This window comes from Tigriopus californicus, chromosome 12 (genome assembly GCF_007210705.1).
Source record: "Tigriopus californicus strain San Diego chromosome 12, Tcal_SD_v2.1, whole genome shotgun sequence".
NCBI lineage: Eukaryota > Metazoa > Arthropoda > Copepoda > Harpacticoida > Harpacticidae > Tigriopus > Tigriopus californicus.
Window position 1 is genome coordinate 14,197,339 of NC_081451.1, and position 17,330 is coordinate 14,214,668.

General features: G+C 41.4%; 2 protein-coding genes and 2 long non-coding RNA genes across 5 annotated transcripts; all 4 read right to left on the minus strand.

Annotated features, from left to right (window-relative positions):
• Positions 1 to 15: 15 nt before the first annotated feature.
• LOC131892038 (uncharacterized) lies at positions 16 to 3,194 on the minus strand. The gene is made up of 3 exons (XR_009374513.1): positions 2,876 to 3,194; positions 603 to 2,335; positions 16 to 182 (listed from the first exon to the last, which is right to left on the minus strand). It is a non-coding gene; the product is annotated as an uncharacterized LOC131892038 (long non-coding RNA).
• A 1,321-nt stretch (positions 3,195 to 4,515) lies between these two features.
• On the minus strand, positions 4,516 to 6,866 carry LOC131892037 (uncharacterized). 2 transcript variants are annotated; one of them, XR_009374512.1, is made up of 3 exons: positions 6,625 to 6,866; positions 6,293 to 6,539; positions 4,516 to 5,753 (listed from the first exon to the last, which is right to left on the minus strand). It is a non-coding gene; the product is annotated as an uncharacterized LOC131892037 (long non-coding RNA). The 2 variants fall into 2 exon arrangements; XR_009374511.1 differs by having other exon boundaries at positions 4,516 to 5,874.
• Positions 6,867 to 10,469: 3,603 nt separating this feature from the next.
• Positions 10,470 to 17,288, minus strand: LOC131892146 (neurogenic differentiation factor 1-like). The gene is made up of 3 exons (XM_059241921.1): positions 16,669 to 17,288; positions 13,988 to 14,500; positions 10,470 to 11,487 (listed from the first exon to the last, which is right to left on the minus strand). The coding sequence occupies exon 3, from the start codon at positions 11,484 to 11,486 to the stop codon at positions 10,587 to 10,589; it is 900 nt and encodes a 299-aa protein (XP_059097904.1). The 5' UTR covers position 11,487; positions 13,988 to 14,500; positions 16,669 to 17,288; the 3' UTR covers positions 10,470 to 10,586.
• LOC131892145 (uncharacterized) lies at positions 15,004 to 16,674 on the minus strand. The gene has a single exon (XM_059241920.1). It carries the CDS (start codon positions 16,588 to 16,590, stop codon positions 15,148 to 15,150), a length of 1,443 nt encoding a protein of 480 aa, XP_059097903.1. The 5' UTR covers positions 16,591 to 16,674; the 3' UTR covers positions 15,004 to 15,147.
• Positions 17,289 to 17,330: the final 42 nt, after the last annotated feature.

Below are 17,330 nucleotides of genomic sequence, written 5' to 3' on the forward strand. Positions count from 1 at the left end.
ATTTATTAAGGACCAAAGGGAAATCTCAAACCTGTGCGCGATCACAGGCAGGGTGGCTCATCTAAATTGCCACATTGAACAAGCACGTTTCAATTAAATACCACAAAGAATCCTCAACTTGGAATCCGGGCTTTGAACCAGGAGGAGTGACAGGGAAAGCACAAGCTTCCCCATTCTTATGTCTGCTGACCATAAACATGAGTGTGAAAGGAACCAGCTGACCTGACCACTTTAATCAAATTTGAAAAGATCCCTAGGCTACACAGAGAATAGACAAGATTCATTTGTTCCAAATGCTTGCTTATTGTGCGTAGATAATGATATTCTCCTATTTCAATCCAGGCCAGTGTGTAGTTTATCAAGTGCATGAAGTATAATGTTAGGTTGAGTTTTGCAAAATCAAGTCATTGTATAGAATTCAGATACCAAATTGACTGGTTTGATTTGATTGTATGGGACACAAAGTTGGCATTACTTGTCTTTGGTCCATTTGTGGATAATGATCCTTCCTTTTATTCCAAAGATGCCTTCATGTATTTATATCTGTCCTCATGAAGCGTGAGCAAATAAGTAGTTTATTACGAATCTGCATGTCTTATTACCTTGAGGGGAGATTTCTGGCAAGATATGGCCGATGGTCTAGGCCCAGATGCTGATACATATGTCTTCCTCAATGATGACCGTCTGTACAGTTCCGAAGCCAAACAGAGCACGGTTCACTCAAGGCAAAGCCCATACAGGTCCAAGTTGTCCCCAATGGCCATTGAATTAAAGCACTTAATTTGAAGTTTTCAAAGTTGAGTGGAAGCATTTTGCAAGTGCTTCACAGACACGTCTGTTCCAGAGACCCTTAAATGTTCAATGAGTAGTGGCTTATGAAGTGAAAGGGCCTCGACGGCCTTCAAAGATGCATTTTGTCTTTTGATACACATACCTTTTTGTAGTAATGTGTAAGACTGCGTTTGGCTCTTAGAGCTGAGCAATTTCCTTGAACAATCTCAAACGACCAGTTACTAAATCCCAATTTTTCTCTGGTGGTGGAACTTAGAGTCTGAGAAGATGAGCTCAATCATTCGACACGAGAGAGTAGTACTTACCCACACAGAACTTTATTGGCCATCATTTCATGTCCTTGATAAGAGGTAAGGACCAAAGGGAAATCTCAAACCTGTGCGCGATCACAGGCAGGGTGGCTCATCTAAATTGCCACATTGAACAAGCACGTTTCAATTAAATACCACAAAGAATCCTCAACTTGGAATCCGGGCTTTGAACCAGGAGGAGTGACAGGGAAAGCACAAGCTTCCCCATTCTTATGTCTGCTGACCATAAACATGAGTGTGAAAGGAACCAGCTGACCTGACCACTTTAATCAAATTTGAAAAGATCCCTAGGCTACACAGAGAATAGACATGATTCATTTGTTCCAAATGCTTGCTTATTGTGCGTAGATAATGATATTCTCCTATTTCAATCCAGGCCAGTGTGTAGTTTATCAAGTGCATGAAATATAATGTTAGGTTGAGTTTTGCAAAATCAAGTCATTGTATAGAATTCAGATACCAAATTGACTGGTTTGATTTGATTGTATGGGACACAAAGTTGGCATTACTTGTCTTTGGTCCATTTGTGGATAATGATCCTTCCTTTTATTCCAAAGATGCCTTCATGTATTTATATCTGTCCTCATGAAGCGTGAGCAAATAAGTAGTTTATTACGAATCTGCATGTCTTATTACCTTGAGGGGAGATTTCTGGCAAGATATGGCCGATGGTCTAGGCCCAGATGCTGATACATATGTCTTCCTCAATGATGACCGTCTGTACAGTTCCGAAGCCAAACAGAGCACGGTTCACTCAAGGCAAAGCCCATACAGGTCCAAGTTGTCCCCAATGGCCATTGAATTAAAGCACTTAATTTGAAGTTTTCAAAGTTGAGTGGAAGCATTTTGCAAGTGCTTCACAGACACGTCTGTTCCAGAGACCCTTAAATGTTCAATGAGTAGTGGCTTATGAAGTGAAAGGGCCTCGACGGCCTTCAAAGATGCATTTTGTCTTTTGATACACATACCTTTTTGTAGTAATGTGTAAGACTGCGTTTGGCTCTTAGAGCTGAGCAATTTCCTTGAACAATCTCAAACGACCAGTTACTAAATCCCAATTTTTCTCTGGTGGTGGAACTTAGAGTCTGAGAAGATGAGCTCAATCATTCGACACGAGAGAGTAGTACTTACCCACACAGAACTTATTTGGCCATCATTTCATGTCCTTGATAAGAGGTAAGGACCAAAGGGAAATCTCAAACCTGTGCGCGATCACAGGCAGGGTGGCTCATCTAAATTGCCACATTGAACAAGCACGTTTCAATTAAATACCACAAAGAATCCTCAACTTGGAATCCGGGCTTTGAACCAGGAGGAGTGACAGGGAAAGCACAAGCTTCCCCATTCTTATGTCTGCTGACCATAAACATGAGTGTGAAAGGAACCAGCTGACCTGACCACTTTAATCAAATTTGAAAAGATCCCTAGGCTACACAGAGAATAGACATGATTCATTTGTTCCAAATGCTTGCTTATTGTGCGTAGATAATGATATTCTCCTATTTCAATCCAGGCCAGTGTGTAGTTTATCAAGTGCATGAAGTATAATGTTAGGTTGAGTTTTGCAAAATCAAGTCATTGTATAGAATTCAGATACCAAATTGACTGTTTGATTTGATTGTATGGGACACAAAGTTGGCATTACTTGTCTTTGGTCCATTTGTGGATAATGATCCTTCCTTTTATTCCAAAGATGCCTTCATGTATTTATATCTGTCCTCATGAAGCGTGAGCAAATAAGTAGTTTATTACGAATCTGCATGTCTTATTACCTTGAGGGGAGATTTCTGGCAAGATATGGCCGATGGTCTAGGCCCAGATGCTGATACATATGTCTTCCTCAATGATGACCGTCTGTACAGTTCCGAAGCCAAACAGAGCACGGTTCACTCAAGGCAAAGCCCATACAGGTCCAAGTTGTCCCCAATGGCCATTGAATTAAAGCACTTAATTTGAAGTTTTCAAAGTTGAGTGGAAGCATTTTGCAAGTGCTTCACAGACACGTCTGTTCCAGAGACCCTTAAATGTTCAATGAGTAGTGGCTTATGAAGTGAAAGGGCCTCGACGGCCTTCAAAGATGCATTTTGTCTTTTGATACACATACCTTTTGTAGTAATGTGTAAGACTGCGTTTGGCTCTTAGAGCTGAGCAATTTTCTTGAACAATCTCAAACGACCAGTTACTAAATCCCAATTTTTCTCTGGTGGTGGAACTTAGAGTCTGAGAAGATGAGCTCAATCATTCGACACGAGAGAGTAGTACTTACCCACACAGAACTTTATTGGCCATCATTTCATGTCCTTGATAGAGGTAAGCGAATTTAAGGACCAAAGGGAAATCTCAAACCTGTGCGCGATCACAGGCAGGGTGGCTCATCTAAATTGCCACATTGAACAAGCACGTTTCAATTAAATACCACAAAGAATCCTCAACTTGGAATCCGGGCTTTGAACCAGGAGGAGTGACAGGGAAAGCACAAGCTTCCCCATTCTTATGTCTGCTGACCATAAACATGAGTGTGAAAGGAACCAGCTGACCTGACCACTTTAATCAAATTTGAAAAGATCCCTAGGCTACACAGAGAATAGACATGATTCATTTGTTCCAAATGCTTGCTTATTGTGCGTAGATAATGATATTCTCCTATTTCAATCCAGGCCAGTGTGTAGTTTATCAAGTGCATGAAGTATAATGTTAGGTTGAGTTTTGCAAAATCAAGTCATTGTATAGAATTCAGATACCAAATTGACTGGTTTGATTTGATTGTATGGGACACAAAGTTGGCATTACTTGTCTTTGGTCCATTTGTGGATAATGATCCTTCCTTTTATTCCAAAGATGCCTTCATGTATTTATATCTGTCCTCATGAAGCGTGAGCAAATAAGTAGTTTATTACGAATCTGCATGTCTTATTACCTTGAGGGGAGATTTCTGGCAAGATATGGCCGATGGTCTAGGCCCAGATGCTGATACATATGTCTTCCTCAATGATGACCGTCTGTACAGTTCCGAAGCCAAACAGAGCACGGTTCACTCAAGGCAAAGCCCATACAGGTCCAAGTTGTCCCCAATGGCCATTGAATTAAAGCACTTAATTTGAAGTTTTCAAAGTTGAGTGGAAGCATTTTGCAAGTGCTTCACAGACACGTCTGTTCCAGAGACCCTTAAATGTTCAATGAGTAGTGGCTTATGAAGTGAAAGGGCCTCGACGGCCTTCAAAGATGCATTTTGTCTTTTGATACACATACCTTTTTGTAGTAATGTGTAAGACTGCGTTTGGCTCTTAGAGCTGAGCAATTTCCTTGAACAATCTCAAACGACCAGTTACTAAATCCCAATTTTTCTCTGGTGGTGGAACTTAGAGTCTGAGAAGATGAGCTCAATCATTCGACACGAGAGAGTAGTACTTACCCACACAGAACTTTATTGGCCATCATTTCATGTCCTTGATAAGAGGTAAGGACCAAAGGGAAATCTCAAACCTGTGCGCGATCACAGGCAGGGTGGCTCATCTAAATTGCCACATTGAACAAGCACGTTTCAATTAAATACCACAAAGAATCCTCAACTTGGAATCCGGGCTTTGAACCAGGAGGAGTGACAGGGAAAGCACAAGCTTCCCCATTCTTATGTCTGCTGACCATAAACATGAGTGTGAAAGGAACCAGCTGACCTGACCACTTTAATCAAATTTGAAAAGATCCCTAGGCTACACAGAGAATAGACATGATTCATTTGTTCCAAATGCTTGCTTATTGTGCGTAGATAATGATATTCTCCTATTTCAATCCAGGCCAGTGTGTAGTTTATCAAGTGCATGAAGTATAATGTTAGGTTGAGTTTTGCAAAATCAAGTCATTGTATAGAATTCAGATACCAAATTGACTGGTTTGATTTGATTGTATGGGACACAAAGTTGGCATTACTTGTCTTTGGTCCATTTGTGGATAATGATCCTTCCTTTTATTCCAAAGATGCCTTCATGTATTTATATCTGTCCTCATGAAGCGTGAGCAAATAAGTAGTTTATTACGAATCTGCATGTCTTATTACCTTGAGGGGAGATTTCTGGCAAGATATGGCCGATGGTCTAGGCCCAGATGCTGATACATATGTCTTCCTCAATGATGACCGTCTGTACAGTTCCGAAGCCAAACAGAGCACGGTTCACTCAAGGCAAAGCCCATACAGGTCCAAGTTGTCCCCAATGGCCATTGAATTAAAGCACTTAATTTGAAGTTTTCAAAGTTGAGTGGAAGCATTTTGCAAGTGCTTCACAGACACGTCTGTTCCAGAGACCCTTAAATGTTCAATGAGTAGTGGCTTATGAAGTGAAAGGGCCTCGACGGCCTTCAAAGATGCATTTTGTCTTTTGATACACATACCTTTTTGTAGTAATGTGTAAGACTGCGTTTGGCTCTTAGAGCTGAGCAATTTCCTTGAACAATCTCAAACGACCAGTTACTAAATCCCAATTTTTCTCTGGTGGTGGAACTTAGAGTCTGAGAAGATGAGCTCAATCATTCGACACGAGAGAGTAGTACTTACCCACACAGAACTTATTTGGCCATCATTTCATGTCCTTGATAAGAGGTAAGGACCAAAGGGAAATCTCAAACCTGTGCGCGATCACAGGCAGGGTGGCTCATCTAAATTGCCACATTGAACAAGCACGTTTCAATTAAATACCACAAAGAATCCTCAACTTGGAATCCGGGCTTTGAACCAGGAGGAGTGACAGGGAAAGCACAAGCTTCCCCATTCTTATGTCTGCTGACCATAAACATGAGTGTGAAAGGAACCAGCTGACCTGACCACTTTAATCAAATTTGAAAAGATCCCTAGGCTACACAGAGAATAGACAAGATTCATTTGTTCCAAATGCTTGCTTATTGTGCGTAGATAATGATATTCTCCTATTTCAATCCAGGCCAGTGTGTAGTTTATCAAGTGCATGAAGTATAATGTTAGGTTGAGTTTTGCAAAATCAAGTCATTGTATAGAATTCAGATACCAAATTGACTGTTTGATTTGATTGTATGGGACACAAAGTTGGCATTACTTGTCTTTGGTCCATTTGTGGATAATGATCCTTCCTTTTATTCCAAAGATGCCTTCATGTATTTATATCTGTCCTCATGAAGCGTGAGCAAATAAGTAGTTTATTACGAATCTGCATGTCTATTACCTTGAGGGGAGATTTCTGGCAAGATATGGCCGATGGTCTAGGCCCAGATGCTGATACATATGTCTTCCTCAATGATGACCGTCTGTACAGTTCCGAAGCCAAACAGAGCACGGTTCACTCAAGGCAAAGCACACACAGGTACAAGTTGTCCCCAATGGCCATTGAATTAAAGCACTTAATTTGAAGTTTTCAAAGTTGAGTGGAAGCATTTTGCAAGTGCTTCACAGACACGTCTGTTCCAGAGACCCTTAAATGTTCAATGAGTAGTGGCTTATGAAGTGAAAGGGCCTCGACGGCCTTCAAAGATGCATTTTGTCTTTTGATACACATACCTTTTTGTAGTAATGTGTAAGACTGCGTTTGGCTCTTAGAGCTGAGCAATTTCCTTGAACAATCTCAAACGACCAGTTACTAAATCCCAATTTTTCTCTGGTGGTGGAACTTAGAGTCTGAGAAGATGAGCTCAATCATTCGACACGAGAGAGTAGTACTTACCCACACAGAACTTTATTGGCCATCATTTCATGTCCTTGATAAGAGGTAAGGACCAAAGGAAATCTCAAACCTGTGCGCGATCACAGGCAGGGTGGCTCATCTAAATTGCCACATTGAACAAGCACGTTTCAATTAATACCACAAAGAATCCTCAACTTGGAATCCGGGCTTTGAACCAGAAGGAGTGACAGGAAAAGCACAAGCTTCCCCATTCTTATGTCTGCTGACCATAAACATGAGTGTGAAAGGAACCAGCTGACCTGACCACTTTAATCAAATTTGAAAAGATCCCTAGGCTACACAGAGAATAGACAAGATTCATTTGTTCCAAATGCTTGCTTATTGTGCGTAGATAATGATATTCTCCTATTTCAATCCAGGCCAGTGTGTAGTTTATCAAGTGCATGAAGTATAATGTTAGGTTGAGTTTTGCAAAATCAAGTCATTGTATAGAATTCAGATACCAAATTGACTGGTTTGATTTGATTGTATGGGACACAAAGTTGGCATTACTTGTCTTTGGTCCATTTGTGGATAATGATCCTTCCTTTTATTCCAAAGATGCCTTCATGTATTTATATCTGTCCTCATGAAGCGTGAGCAAATAAGTAGTTTATTACGAATCTGCATGTCTTATTACCTTGAGGGGAGATTTCTGGCAAGATATGGCCGATGGTCTAGGCCCAGATGCTGATACATATGTCTTCCTCAATGATGACCGTCTGTACAGTTCCGAAGCCAAACAGAGCACGGTTCACTCAAGGCAAAGCCCATACAGGTCCAAGTTGTCCCCAATGGCCATTGAATTAAAGCACTTAATTTGAAGTTTTCAAAGTTGAGTGGAAGCATTTTGCAAGTGCTTCACAGACACGTCTGTTCCAGAGACCCTTAAATGTTCAATGAGTAGTGGCTTATGAAGTGAAAGGGGCTCGACGGCCTTCAAAGATGCATTTTGTCTTTTGATACACATACCTTTTTGTAGTAATGTGTAAGACTGCGTTTGGCTCTTAGAGCTGAGCAATTTCCTTGAACAATCTCAAACGACCAGTTACTAAATCCCAATTTTTCTCTGGTGGTGGAACTTAGAGTCTGAGAAGATGAGCTCAATCATTCGACACGAGAGAGTAGTACTTACCCACACAGAACTTTATTGGCCATCATTTCATGTCCTTGATAAGAGGTAAGGACCAAAGGGAAATCTCAAACCTGTGCGCGATCACAGGCAGGGTGGCTCATCTAAATTGCCACATTGAACAAGCACGTTTCAATTAAATACCACAAAGAATCCTCAACTTGGAATCCGGGCTTTGAACCAGGAGGAGTGACAGGGAAAGCACAAGCTTCCCCATTCTTATGTCTGCTGACCATAAACATGAGTGTGAAAGGAACCAGCTGACCTGACCACTTTAATCAAATTTGAAAAGATCCCTAGGCTACACAGAGAATAGACAAGATTCATTTGTTCCAAATGCTTGCTTATTGTGCGTAGATAATGATATTCTCCTATTTCAATCCAGGCCAGTGTGTAGTTTATCAAGTGCATGAAGTATAATGTTAGGTTGAGTTTTGCAAAATCAAGTCATTGTATAGAATTCAGATACCAAATTGACTGGTTTGATTTGATTGTATGGGACACAAAGTTGGCATTACTTGTCTTTGGTCCATTTGTGGATAATGATCCTTCCTTTTATTCCAAAGATGCCTTCATGTATTTATATCTGTCCTCATGAAGCGTGAGCAAATAAGTAGTTTATTACGAATCTGCATGTCTTATTACCTTGAGGGGAGATTTCTGGCAAGATATGGCCGATGGTCTAGGCCCAGATGCTGATACATATGTCTTCCTCAATGATGACCGTCTGTACAGTTCCGAAGCCAAACAGAGCACGGTTCACTCAAGGCAAAGCCCATACAGGTCCAAGTTGTCCCCAATGGCCATTGAATTAAAGCACTTAATTTGAAGTTTTCAAAGTTGAGTGGAAGCATTTTGCAAGTGCTTCACAGACACGTCTGTTCCAGAGACCCTTAAATGTTCAATGAGTAGTGGCTTATGAAGTGAAAGGGCCTCGACGGCCTTCAAAGATGCATTTTGTCTTTTGATACACATACCTTTTTGTAGTAATGTGTAAGACTGCGTTTGGCTCTTAGAGCTGAGCAATTTCCTTGAACAATCTCAAACGACCAGTTACTAAATCCCAATTTTTCTCTGGTGGTGGAACTTAGAGTCTGAGAAGATGAGCTCAATCATTCGACACGAGAGAGTAGTACTTACCCACACAGAACTTTATTGGCCATCATTTCATGTCCTTGATAAGAGGTAAGGACCAAAGGGAAATCTCAAACCTGTGCGCGATCACAGGCAGGGTGGCTCATCTAAATTGCCACATTGAACAAGCACGTTTCAATTAAATACCACAAAGAATCCTCAACTTGGAATCCGGGCTTTGAACCAGGAGGAGTGACAGGGAAAGCACAAGCTTCCCCATTCTTATGTCTGCTGACCATAAACATGAGTGTGAAAGGAACCAGCTGACCTGACCACTTTAATCAAATTTGAAAAGATCCTAGGCTACACAGAGAATAGACAAGATTCATTTGTTCCAAATGCTTGCTTATTGTGCGTAGTAGATAATGATATTCTCCTATTTCAATCCAGGCCAGTGTGTAGTTTATCAAGTGCATGAAGTATAATGTTAGGTTGAGTTTTGCAAAATCAAGTCATTGTATAGAATTCAGATACCAAATTGACTGGTTTGATTTGATTGTATGGGACACAAAGTTGGCATTACTTGTCTTTGGTCCATTTGTGGATAATGATCCTTCCTTTTATTCCAAAGATGCCTTCATGTATTTATATCTGTCCTCATGAAGCGTGAGCAAATAAGTAGTTTATTACGAATCTGCATGTCTTATTACCTTGAGGGAGATTTCTGGCAAGATATGGCCGATGGTCTAGGCCCAGATGCTGATACAATATGTCTTCCTCAATGATGACCGTCTGTACAGTTCCGAAGCCAAACAGAGCACGGTTCACTCAAGGCAAAGCCCATACAGGTCCAAGTTGTCCCCAATGGCCATTGAATTAAAGCACTTAATTTGAAGTTTTCAAAGTTGAGTGGAAGCATTTTGCAATGGCTTCACAGACACGTCTGTTCCAGAGACCCTTAAATGTTCAATGAGTAGTGGCTTATGAAGTGAAAGGGCCTCGACGGCCTTCAAAGATGCATTTTGTCTTTTGATACACATACCTTTTTGTAGTAATGTGTAAGACTGCGTTTGGCTCTTAGAGCTAGAGCAATTTCCTTGAACAATCTCAAACGACCAGTTACTAAATCCCAATTTTTCTCTGGTGGTGGAACTTAGAGTCTGAGAAGATGAGCTCAATCATTTCGACACGAGAGAGTAGTACTTACCCACACAGAACTTTATTGGCCATCATTTCAATGTCCTTGATAAGAAGTAAGGACCAAAGGGAAATCTCAAACCTGTGCGCGATCACAGGCAGGGTGGCTCATCTAAATTGCCACATTGAACAAGCACGTTTCAAATTAACTCAACTGGCAGATCGGCGTTGTATGAACCAGGCAGGAGTGGTGAAACTCTCTCGGCTGCGGATGCGAAAAGTGAGTGAATCTGCTTCTCAAAACGGCTGTCGTCAGATTGACGTGTCAATTCCTCTATCATTAACAAAATTAATTGCGAACGCAACTGTAGAGGATGAATCACAAAACCTCTTGATCTCCATCCCTTTTATTTGATTATTGCACACGAAATATGGTGTCGTACTCCTTTTCTTGTTTTATACAAAATGTGATGGAGTTGATTGTGGATTCATCTGACTAAGGTCATGGGAATTTCCTGATTGGAAATAATGACCAGAATGATATGGCTGAGTTTGAGGTTGAAGGTGCTGAGGATTGCACTGAGACGGATCGCACCATTGGTTGTAACCGGAATGGCTTGGTCCACCCTCGTAATATCCTGGGTCTTGAAACGGGCTCTTGGCTGGGCTTGAACCGGAAAATTGTGATTCAGGTGGACTAAGAGGCATATTGGTCGTCGGACTTATAAAACCACCACTAACCCCGTCTTGAAGATGTTCTTCAGGGCGGAAAAATGCATTGTGAGGCACGCGAGAATCTTCAAAGGTTCGACAACTCTGTGACAACATGGTTTGAGCCAAGTAGGCACAACTCTCCAAAGCATGCTTGCCAATTGAGACGGCATCCCCTCTTTCAATGGACTTCTGGAGCTCCAATGCCAACCCTGGATGAGGGGGAAATGGCGGGACACCTCCCTTCTCAATGGCAGTCAGGCTTTCCATGAGAGCCCAAATGTAGTTGTTGGCAAACCTGAGAGTTTCAATTTTGGTCAACTTGGTCTCGTCTGGAAAGGCAGGAAGGACCAGACGCAACTTCTCTAAGGCCATGTTGAGCATGTGCATGCGGTTCCGCTCTCGATCATTGGCCTTGGCTCTGCGGACCTGCTTGAGCTTTTTGGTCTCTTCAGGATTGCGTTTGAGGATCCGGCGACCGGATTTGCGGAACGAAGACCGCTTGAACCGACCCGATGATCCGGCGGTTTTGTTCCGTGAGAAAGGAGAGGAGGTGGAAGAAGATACTTTGGATTGATTAGACGAATCATCGTCATAATCCTCGTCGTCGCTGAACATTTGGGACATGATTTCGGAGGGGTCCATTCTGGAACAAGAAACGTGGAAATTGAACCGAATTAGAATTGAGTGAGTACGGAACAGCCTGAAAGCCTTGCATAAATGTAGGTCGTTTATATATTATTGTTTGGTAAAAGCCAATGGGATGAATATTGATTCTTGCAATCAATTGAAAAGAAATGAATCATCGTACTTCAGGGCTTAAGTTCAATCTTGTTCCAAAAATATCCGAGTTTTCATCCCTTCCCCTATCCAAATTCAATCTGCAATTCCTGCTCATCATTACTTAATTTCTTGCACATACATTAAGCCTGATCTACACAACTCAATTGTGATTGAATGTAGTTTGAATTTGTAAAAATGAACATCTGAACAAGTGACTATGACCCAGAGTCGCTAAAGATATTTGTCATTAGTATCATGAAAGTAAAACTTTTAGTGCTCTTTTTTACTATCTGTGAGCCAACCTCTTCCTAAATATCACAGATTGCTTTATACTTCGTTTTTAGTCAAATATTCAAAGAGTTCAACACCGTCGTGTTTACGGTAACTTCAAAATAGTCAACCTCTGACCAGAAAAGGCTAACAAAGGGAAGAATGTTTAGGGAAAACTGCTCTACTTTAGACCTTTATCGGACCATTAAACCCGTTCATATGTGCAATATGTTTGAAAGCTCATGAATCAAGCTATAATAACAAATCAAGCTTTTGTATTCGAAAAAAATCGTGTAAGAATTTCGACCGGCAATCAACCAACAGTGCCACATGCGCATTACATTAAATAAATGATTAGGTACTCTAGTAGTTTTCATTTTAATTTCACAGGAAGTTGAATTTGACGCATATTATCAATAACTGTCCATTAAAAGTGGCATATAACATGGATAACCAAAGTGACTCTTCTTTTCAACATAAGAAAATATAATATCGAAAAGATATATTCTCATGGAAAAACATCTCTATGAATAAATTGCACCGTCTTAAACGAGTGCATTTACGTTCATTTTCTCTATAGGTAAAAGCCTATCGTTTTATCACTTCGATGAGACGTATTAGTTCAACGTAATATTGGTTGGAAATATTGAAACAAAATGCACCACAATGTTACAAGCAATCGTCCATGGCATAATCACAGTCCATAAATCTAAACTCACTGTAGTTTAAAAAGATTACATAAAACTTCATAAACTTAGACTTAGATTTCCTTTCCAACAAACCCGTCTCTCTCTTTCTCTTTATAGTAAGAACCTCCTCGCCCAAAGTACCCTCTTTCTCTTGCAAATTACCAACTGGAACACCCAAAAAGCCTATTAAAACAATGTGACAAGTGAGTTTAAAGCGACAAACCATTCAAACCCGAGAACCCCCATTGGATACCAAGTGCAATCCACTACTCAACTGACCTATGTATGTATATAGAGTAGGCACCGTATCCTGCAGCTGCTCCTTTCCTTCATTCACGCTCTCTTCAGATTGCTGGAAGCGTGGCTCCCAAAAGCTGACGAGTAGGTTTCGAAAAGAGCGGAACTAACGGCTTTTTCCGTTCCGCTTACTCTCACTTGACACTCATTGGTTTGTTGGAAAAAACCACCAACAACCAGGAAGGAACTGTTTAGTGTTTACACGGCTGCATCAAAGATGACAACGCCTTTTGGGCAACTCCTTGAGGAGGCAATCAATGCCTAAGATGTCGGAATGGTTGGGTTAGGGGATTTTGGTTTGCAGTACCGGATTTGGGATTTGAGGGAGGATGGAATTAATTAAGAGGTGGACACGCTCAGATTATGGAGGAATGAGGGAAACCGAGTGTAACGGCTTTTCCTTGTTCCTGGTATTCATGGCTGTGGCTCGCATTTAGAGCGTGCCTAAAAGGGTGGGTGGCGGAATACTTTGGATATGTCTTATTTGAACGATTCGTGCAGCGTAACTAACTGTTTCCATAATTGCTTTCATAAGGGCGAATGATAATAAAGAAATTCGGAAAAACTATCAAAATAAAAGTGTCCTCTGCTACTCTCTGAAAGAGTTGCTCTACTCTTTAATTAGAAGAGTGGAAATTGACAAAAAATACATATGTAAATCGGCCGTGGTTTGCCGAAGCTCTTTGATGAATGCATTTACGGAAAAGAACAAGTTTTGTCATCTAGGATATAGTGTGTACCTTTTAGTACATTGATAATCATCCAATGCGAAAACTGTAAACTTTTTATTGCAATGATAAGAAACTTCCGATAGATTTGGTCAAAACCAGCTCGATCAACATATAAACAATTATTTTCTTCTCTCAGAGCATAATGCTTTAAAAAACATCGCTACAAATACGGAAACATGGAAGTAATTATGAAATACGTATTGATCTTTCATCATGGGAACAATCATTGCAAAAATATACTTATTATCTGGAATCACTTACATAGTACTGGAAAGTATTAAAACATCACTTCAAACCAAAACTTAACTGAAATGTACATGAACCATAAACCATATCAACTATCAGACTTTGAAATGTTATGAATGGGCGTACTCACCTTTCAGATGTTATCTGGAACTCTGACAGGATTCCAAAACACTTCACTCGAGAGCGTGGTCGATGTTGATGCACTCCAAGATTATAGAGTTACGGATTTCAAAGCCTCATCCATCAACGTCAGGAAGCCGTTTTGAATGTCCAATGTGGCGAGCGTTCAAACTCTCCTCCTTCGCATTCACCGCCTTGTTCGAGACTGACTACTAAATGAGCTCCATCGTTCCATTGCTCCATCGCAATGGATGGTCGGTTGGTCTCCCTGTCTCTCGCTGTGCCGCTCCTCTTTCGTTTTGATTTCGATCGAACCACCGACAATGGCTTTCGAGGTCCTAGGGGAGATCCCTGAGGGTTCCCCCTCTCTTACTTTCCTCTTTCCTATGCTCGCTTGCTCCTCATATTTAAAAGGACCGGTGTCTAGTCTAGCATGTCCTTTGATGCACAGGGTTCCCACGTGAAAGAATACCATAGTGGAGGGGTTGGTTGTGATCCCATGTGGGGTTTGGATGGAGCGATCCTGAACAAATAGTGAATGCGTAAAGTGCCAATGCAATGCAAGCTCGGGGAGCAAAGCTAGCCCGGAGGGGCTGGGTGTGTGTATCCTTATTTTGTTAAGAGTTTATCTAGCGCAAACGTCAAAAAGGGGAATACAATGACGGGCCAAACACTCTGCTGGGGGGACCCGAAGGGATGCAATTATAGTTATAGGAGACAAGCACATATATGTATTTTTGCGATTCATATTGGTGGAAGCTCAACATGGAAATTGAGGACAAGGTAAGGTGCACAGATGTTTGATATTTGTGTCTATAATAACAATAGTCTTTATTGCGACTCTTGGTCAAGTCAACGCTTAAAATGTTTCAATTAGAGTGTATAAGCATGTATACTTAATAGTTGATATGACCCTCGTTCAACAAATAAGCGCAAAACGCATAACACATAAGTATGTTATATATACTCCAGGTCCTTGCAAGTTAGCTTAGCACTGTCTATTGAAGAATTTGGACTCCAGCAATGGACAATTTCGTATATATTTAAGGATAGTAATACACATTTCAACAAAAAATGAGCCTAAATTATGCCAATTCAGCTCAAAAACAACATTGCGTTTAACTCTCCTTTTTAAAGATAAGTTATCATTTTCCGTATCATGTAATCTTTTCAATTGCCAGCGCCGTCAGAGGATTGAGAAGTTTCGGTGGATTCCGTGGTATCAGGAATGTCAGTGACGGTTGTGGTCTCAGTGAGGAGTTCAGCCCAGACCTGGGAGACTACAGCATTGGTCTTGTCATCCACAAACAATCGGTTCTCAGTCTCGCATCCAACCCAATCAATCTCTCTTTCAGCTCCTTCCAAGGTTCCTGGACAAATAGTAGCGATGATTTCATTTTCTGGGTCTCGTTCATTGGTGGTCTCATTGAACAACGGGGTATGATAATGAACCATTTGGAATTGGGTGACATTCATGGGGAAGAGATCATTGGAAATCTCCACCTGACATGCCCAGGATAATTGCTCAAAGGGCTTGCAATCTAAAGGCTCGTCCAAAACAATGTTCTTCCGAATCTCCCCGTTCGATAAGAGACTGATTTGATACGTGCCATAGGGATTGAGTCCAACCCTAAGGGACTGACCTCGAGCATTGCTAAAGGTAACCCAAGCTGACTCGTAAAGGTCGTTGAAGAGCTCTTCATTAGTGCCAGAGGCTTGAAGGGCTTCAGGAATGTTGGCTTTGAAGGGGGACTTGTTGATGATCGATACATTGAGCTTCAGATGACCTTCACCTCTCTCAGTGTGAAAGATGGAGTCCTCGGATTTTTCCTTGAGACAGTCGAAAGAGCGGGTCAATTTGAAGTCCCTGGTAATAAATTGATCTTCAGATTTGGCCTGGGTCCATAGCTCAGGTTCCGTTTTGGTCGAGAATGCGATGGAGGTCAAGTCAATCTCTTGGAAAGCTTCAAAATAATGAAAATCAGCCTCAATGACGTCTTCGCCGGTTGGATAAAGAGCTTCATAGCGGGTAATACGCTCTCCTTCCACAAATTCGTTATGAATTGCGGCAGCGTTGAACTTAGTCACATCCTTGGGAAGGAACTCTCTGGGAATGGTCACCCTCGCAGTCCAAACACATTCCTCTTCTTTATCAATCCCAGAGTTTTCGCAATTGTTTTCGACCACAGGTTCCATTCCAAACATTGGAAGTGTAAACAAGAGTCGGTCCCTGTATCCAGAGAACAAATGGTTACTGTACTGGCCATTGGGAGCTAACTCAAGTTGGTAGTAATCGCCGGCATCATTTAGGAAGAAAGCCTCCACGACCTCATAGATGTAGATATGGTCAGTTGGCCGTTGCGGGCAATGAGCCTCATTCACCAATTCGGCATTCGGGTTGGTCGTGTTGAAGAAAGTGGCTTCAATATCCAATGTGAGAGAGCCTTCAGAGTTAACAGAAATGGTGATATTGGTAGGCTGATGCTTGATGGGCTCTCCATTCCATTCGGTCTTGATGGAGTAAGTGAGGTGCTGATTGTCGTCTTGGGCTTTGACCAAGTTCTTCTGACAAAGGGTGGATATTAGGGCAATGATAAACACAGATAGATACATATTAGATGTGTGTTGAAAGGCAGGACCCACTAGTAGAACTGAACCATTTCGACATTTCAATGTACAACGAAAGATTACCTTGAGTCGCCGTCAACAACGGAAGTAAACCGGATTTGGTCACCACACCAGGGAAAATAGGAAGTCCTGATTGTCTTGGTCCCAAACCGGATCATGCCCAGTCTAGTCACTTACACCATCACATGTTACCCCTATGGACTTGCTACGAGCTAAAACATCCGCATTTTTGATTCGATTCTACCTCATTATGAAGTCAAAGGTACGTGAGATGTGTGCTTAGTGCTAAGGGTCAACACTATTGACCCTGATATCCCGCATCCCCTTGAAGTGCGTAAGTGATCGTATGTCTTTGTGTGTACAGTAACGTGAACATGAGCTACTTTCTTATCCTAACAAAGTGGCGTGTCAGTCACGTGACGTAAATTAGTTCCACGTATCAGTGGCTGATTTCATAGCTCATAGCCTATGAATCCCAATGAACTACGTGGTGACGACGATTATTGACACGTAGAGAAGATCTCAATTTGCAAGCTCGAAAGCGAAGGGATTAACAAATGTAAAATGGAAGGAGGATGTAGCAATTTGTCAATACCACCAAAGATCGTGTCCTAGGGTTGGCTGGAGGAAGGAGAAAGAGAGAGAGAAAAAAGAATAGTAGCAAATGGTAAATCCCCTATTAAATAGCCTTAATCTCAACGCATTGCCATCGGGCTTTCACCCTC

What these genes read in the sequence shown, in the direction of transcription:
- LOC131892145 (XM_059241920.1), bottom strand. Translation starts at nt 16,590, where the DNA reads ATGTATCTATCTGTGTTTATCATTGCCCTAATATCCACCCTTTGTCAG.
- LOC131892146 (XM_059241921.1), bottom strand. Translation starts at nt 11,486, where the DNA reads ATGGACCCCTCCGAAATCATGTCCCAAATGTTCAGCGACGACGAGGAT.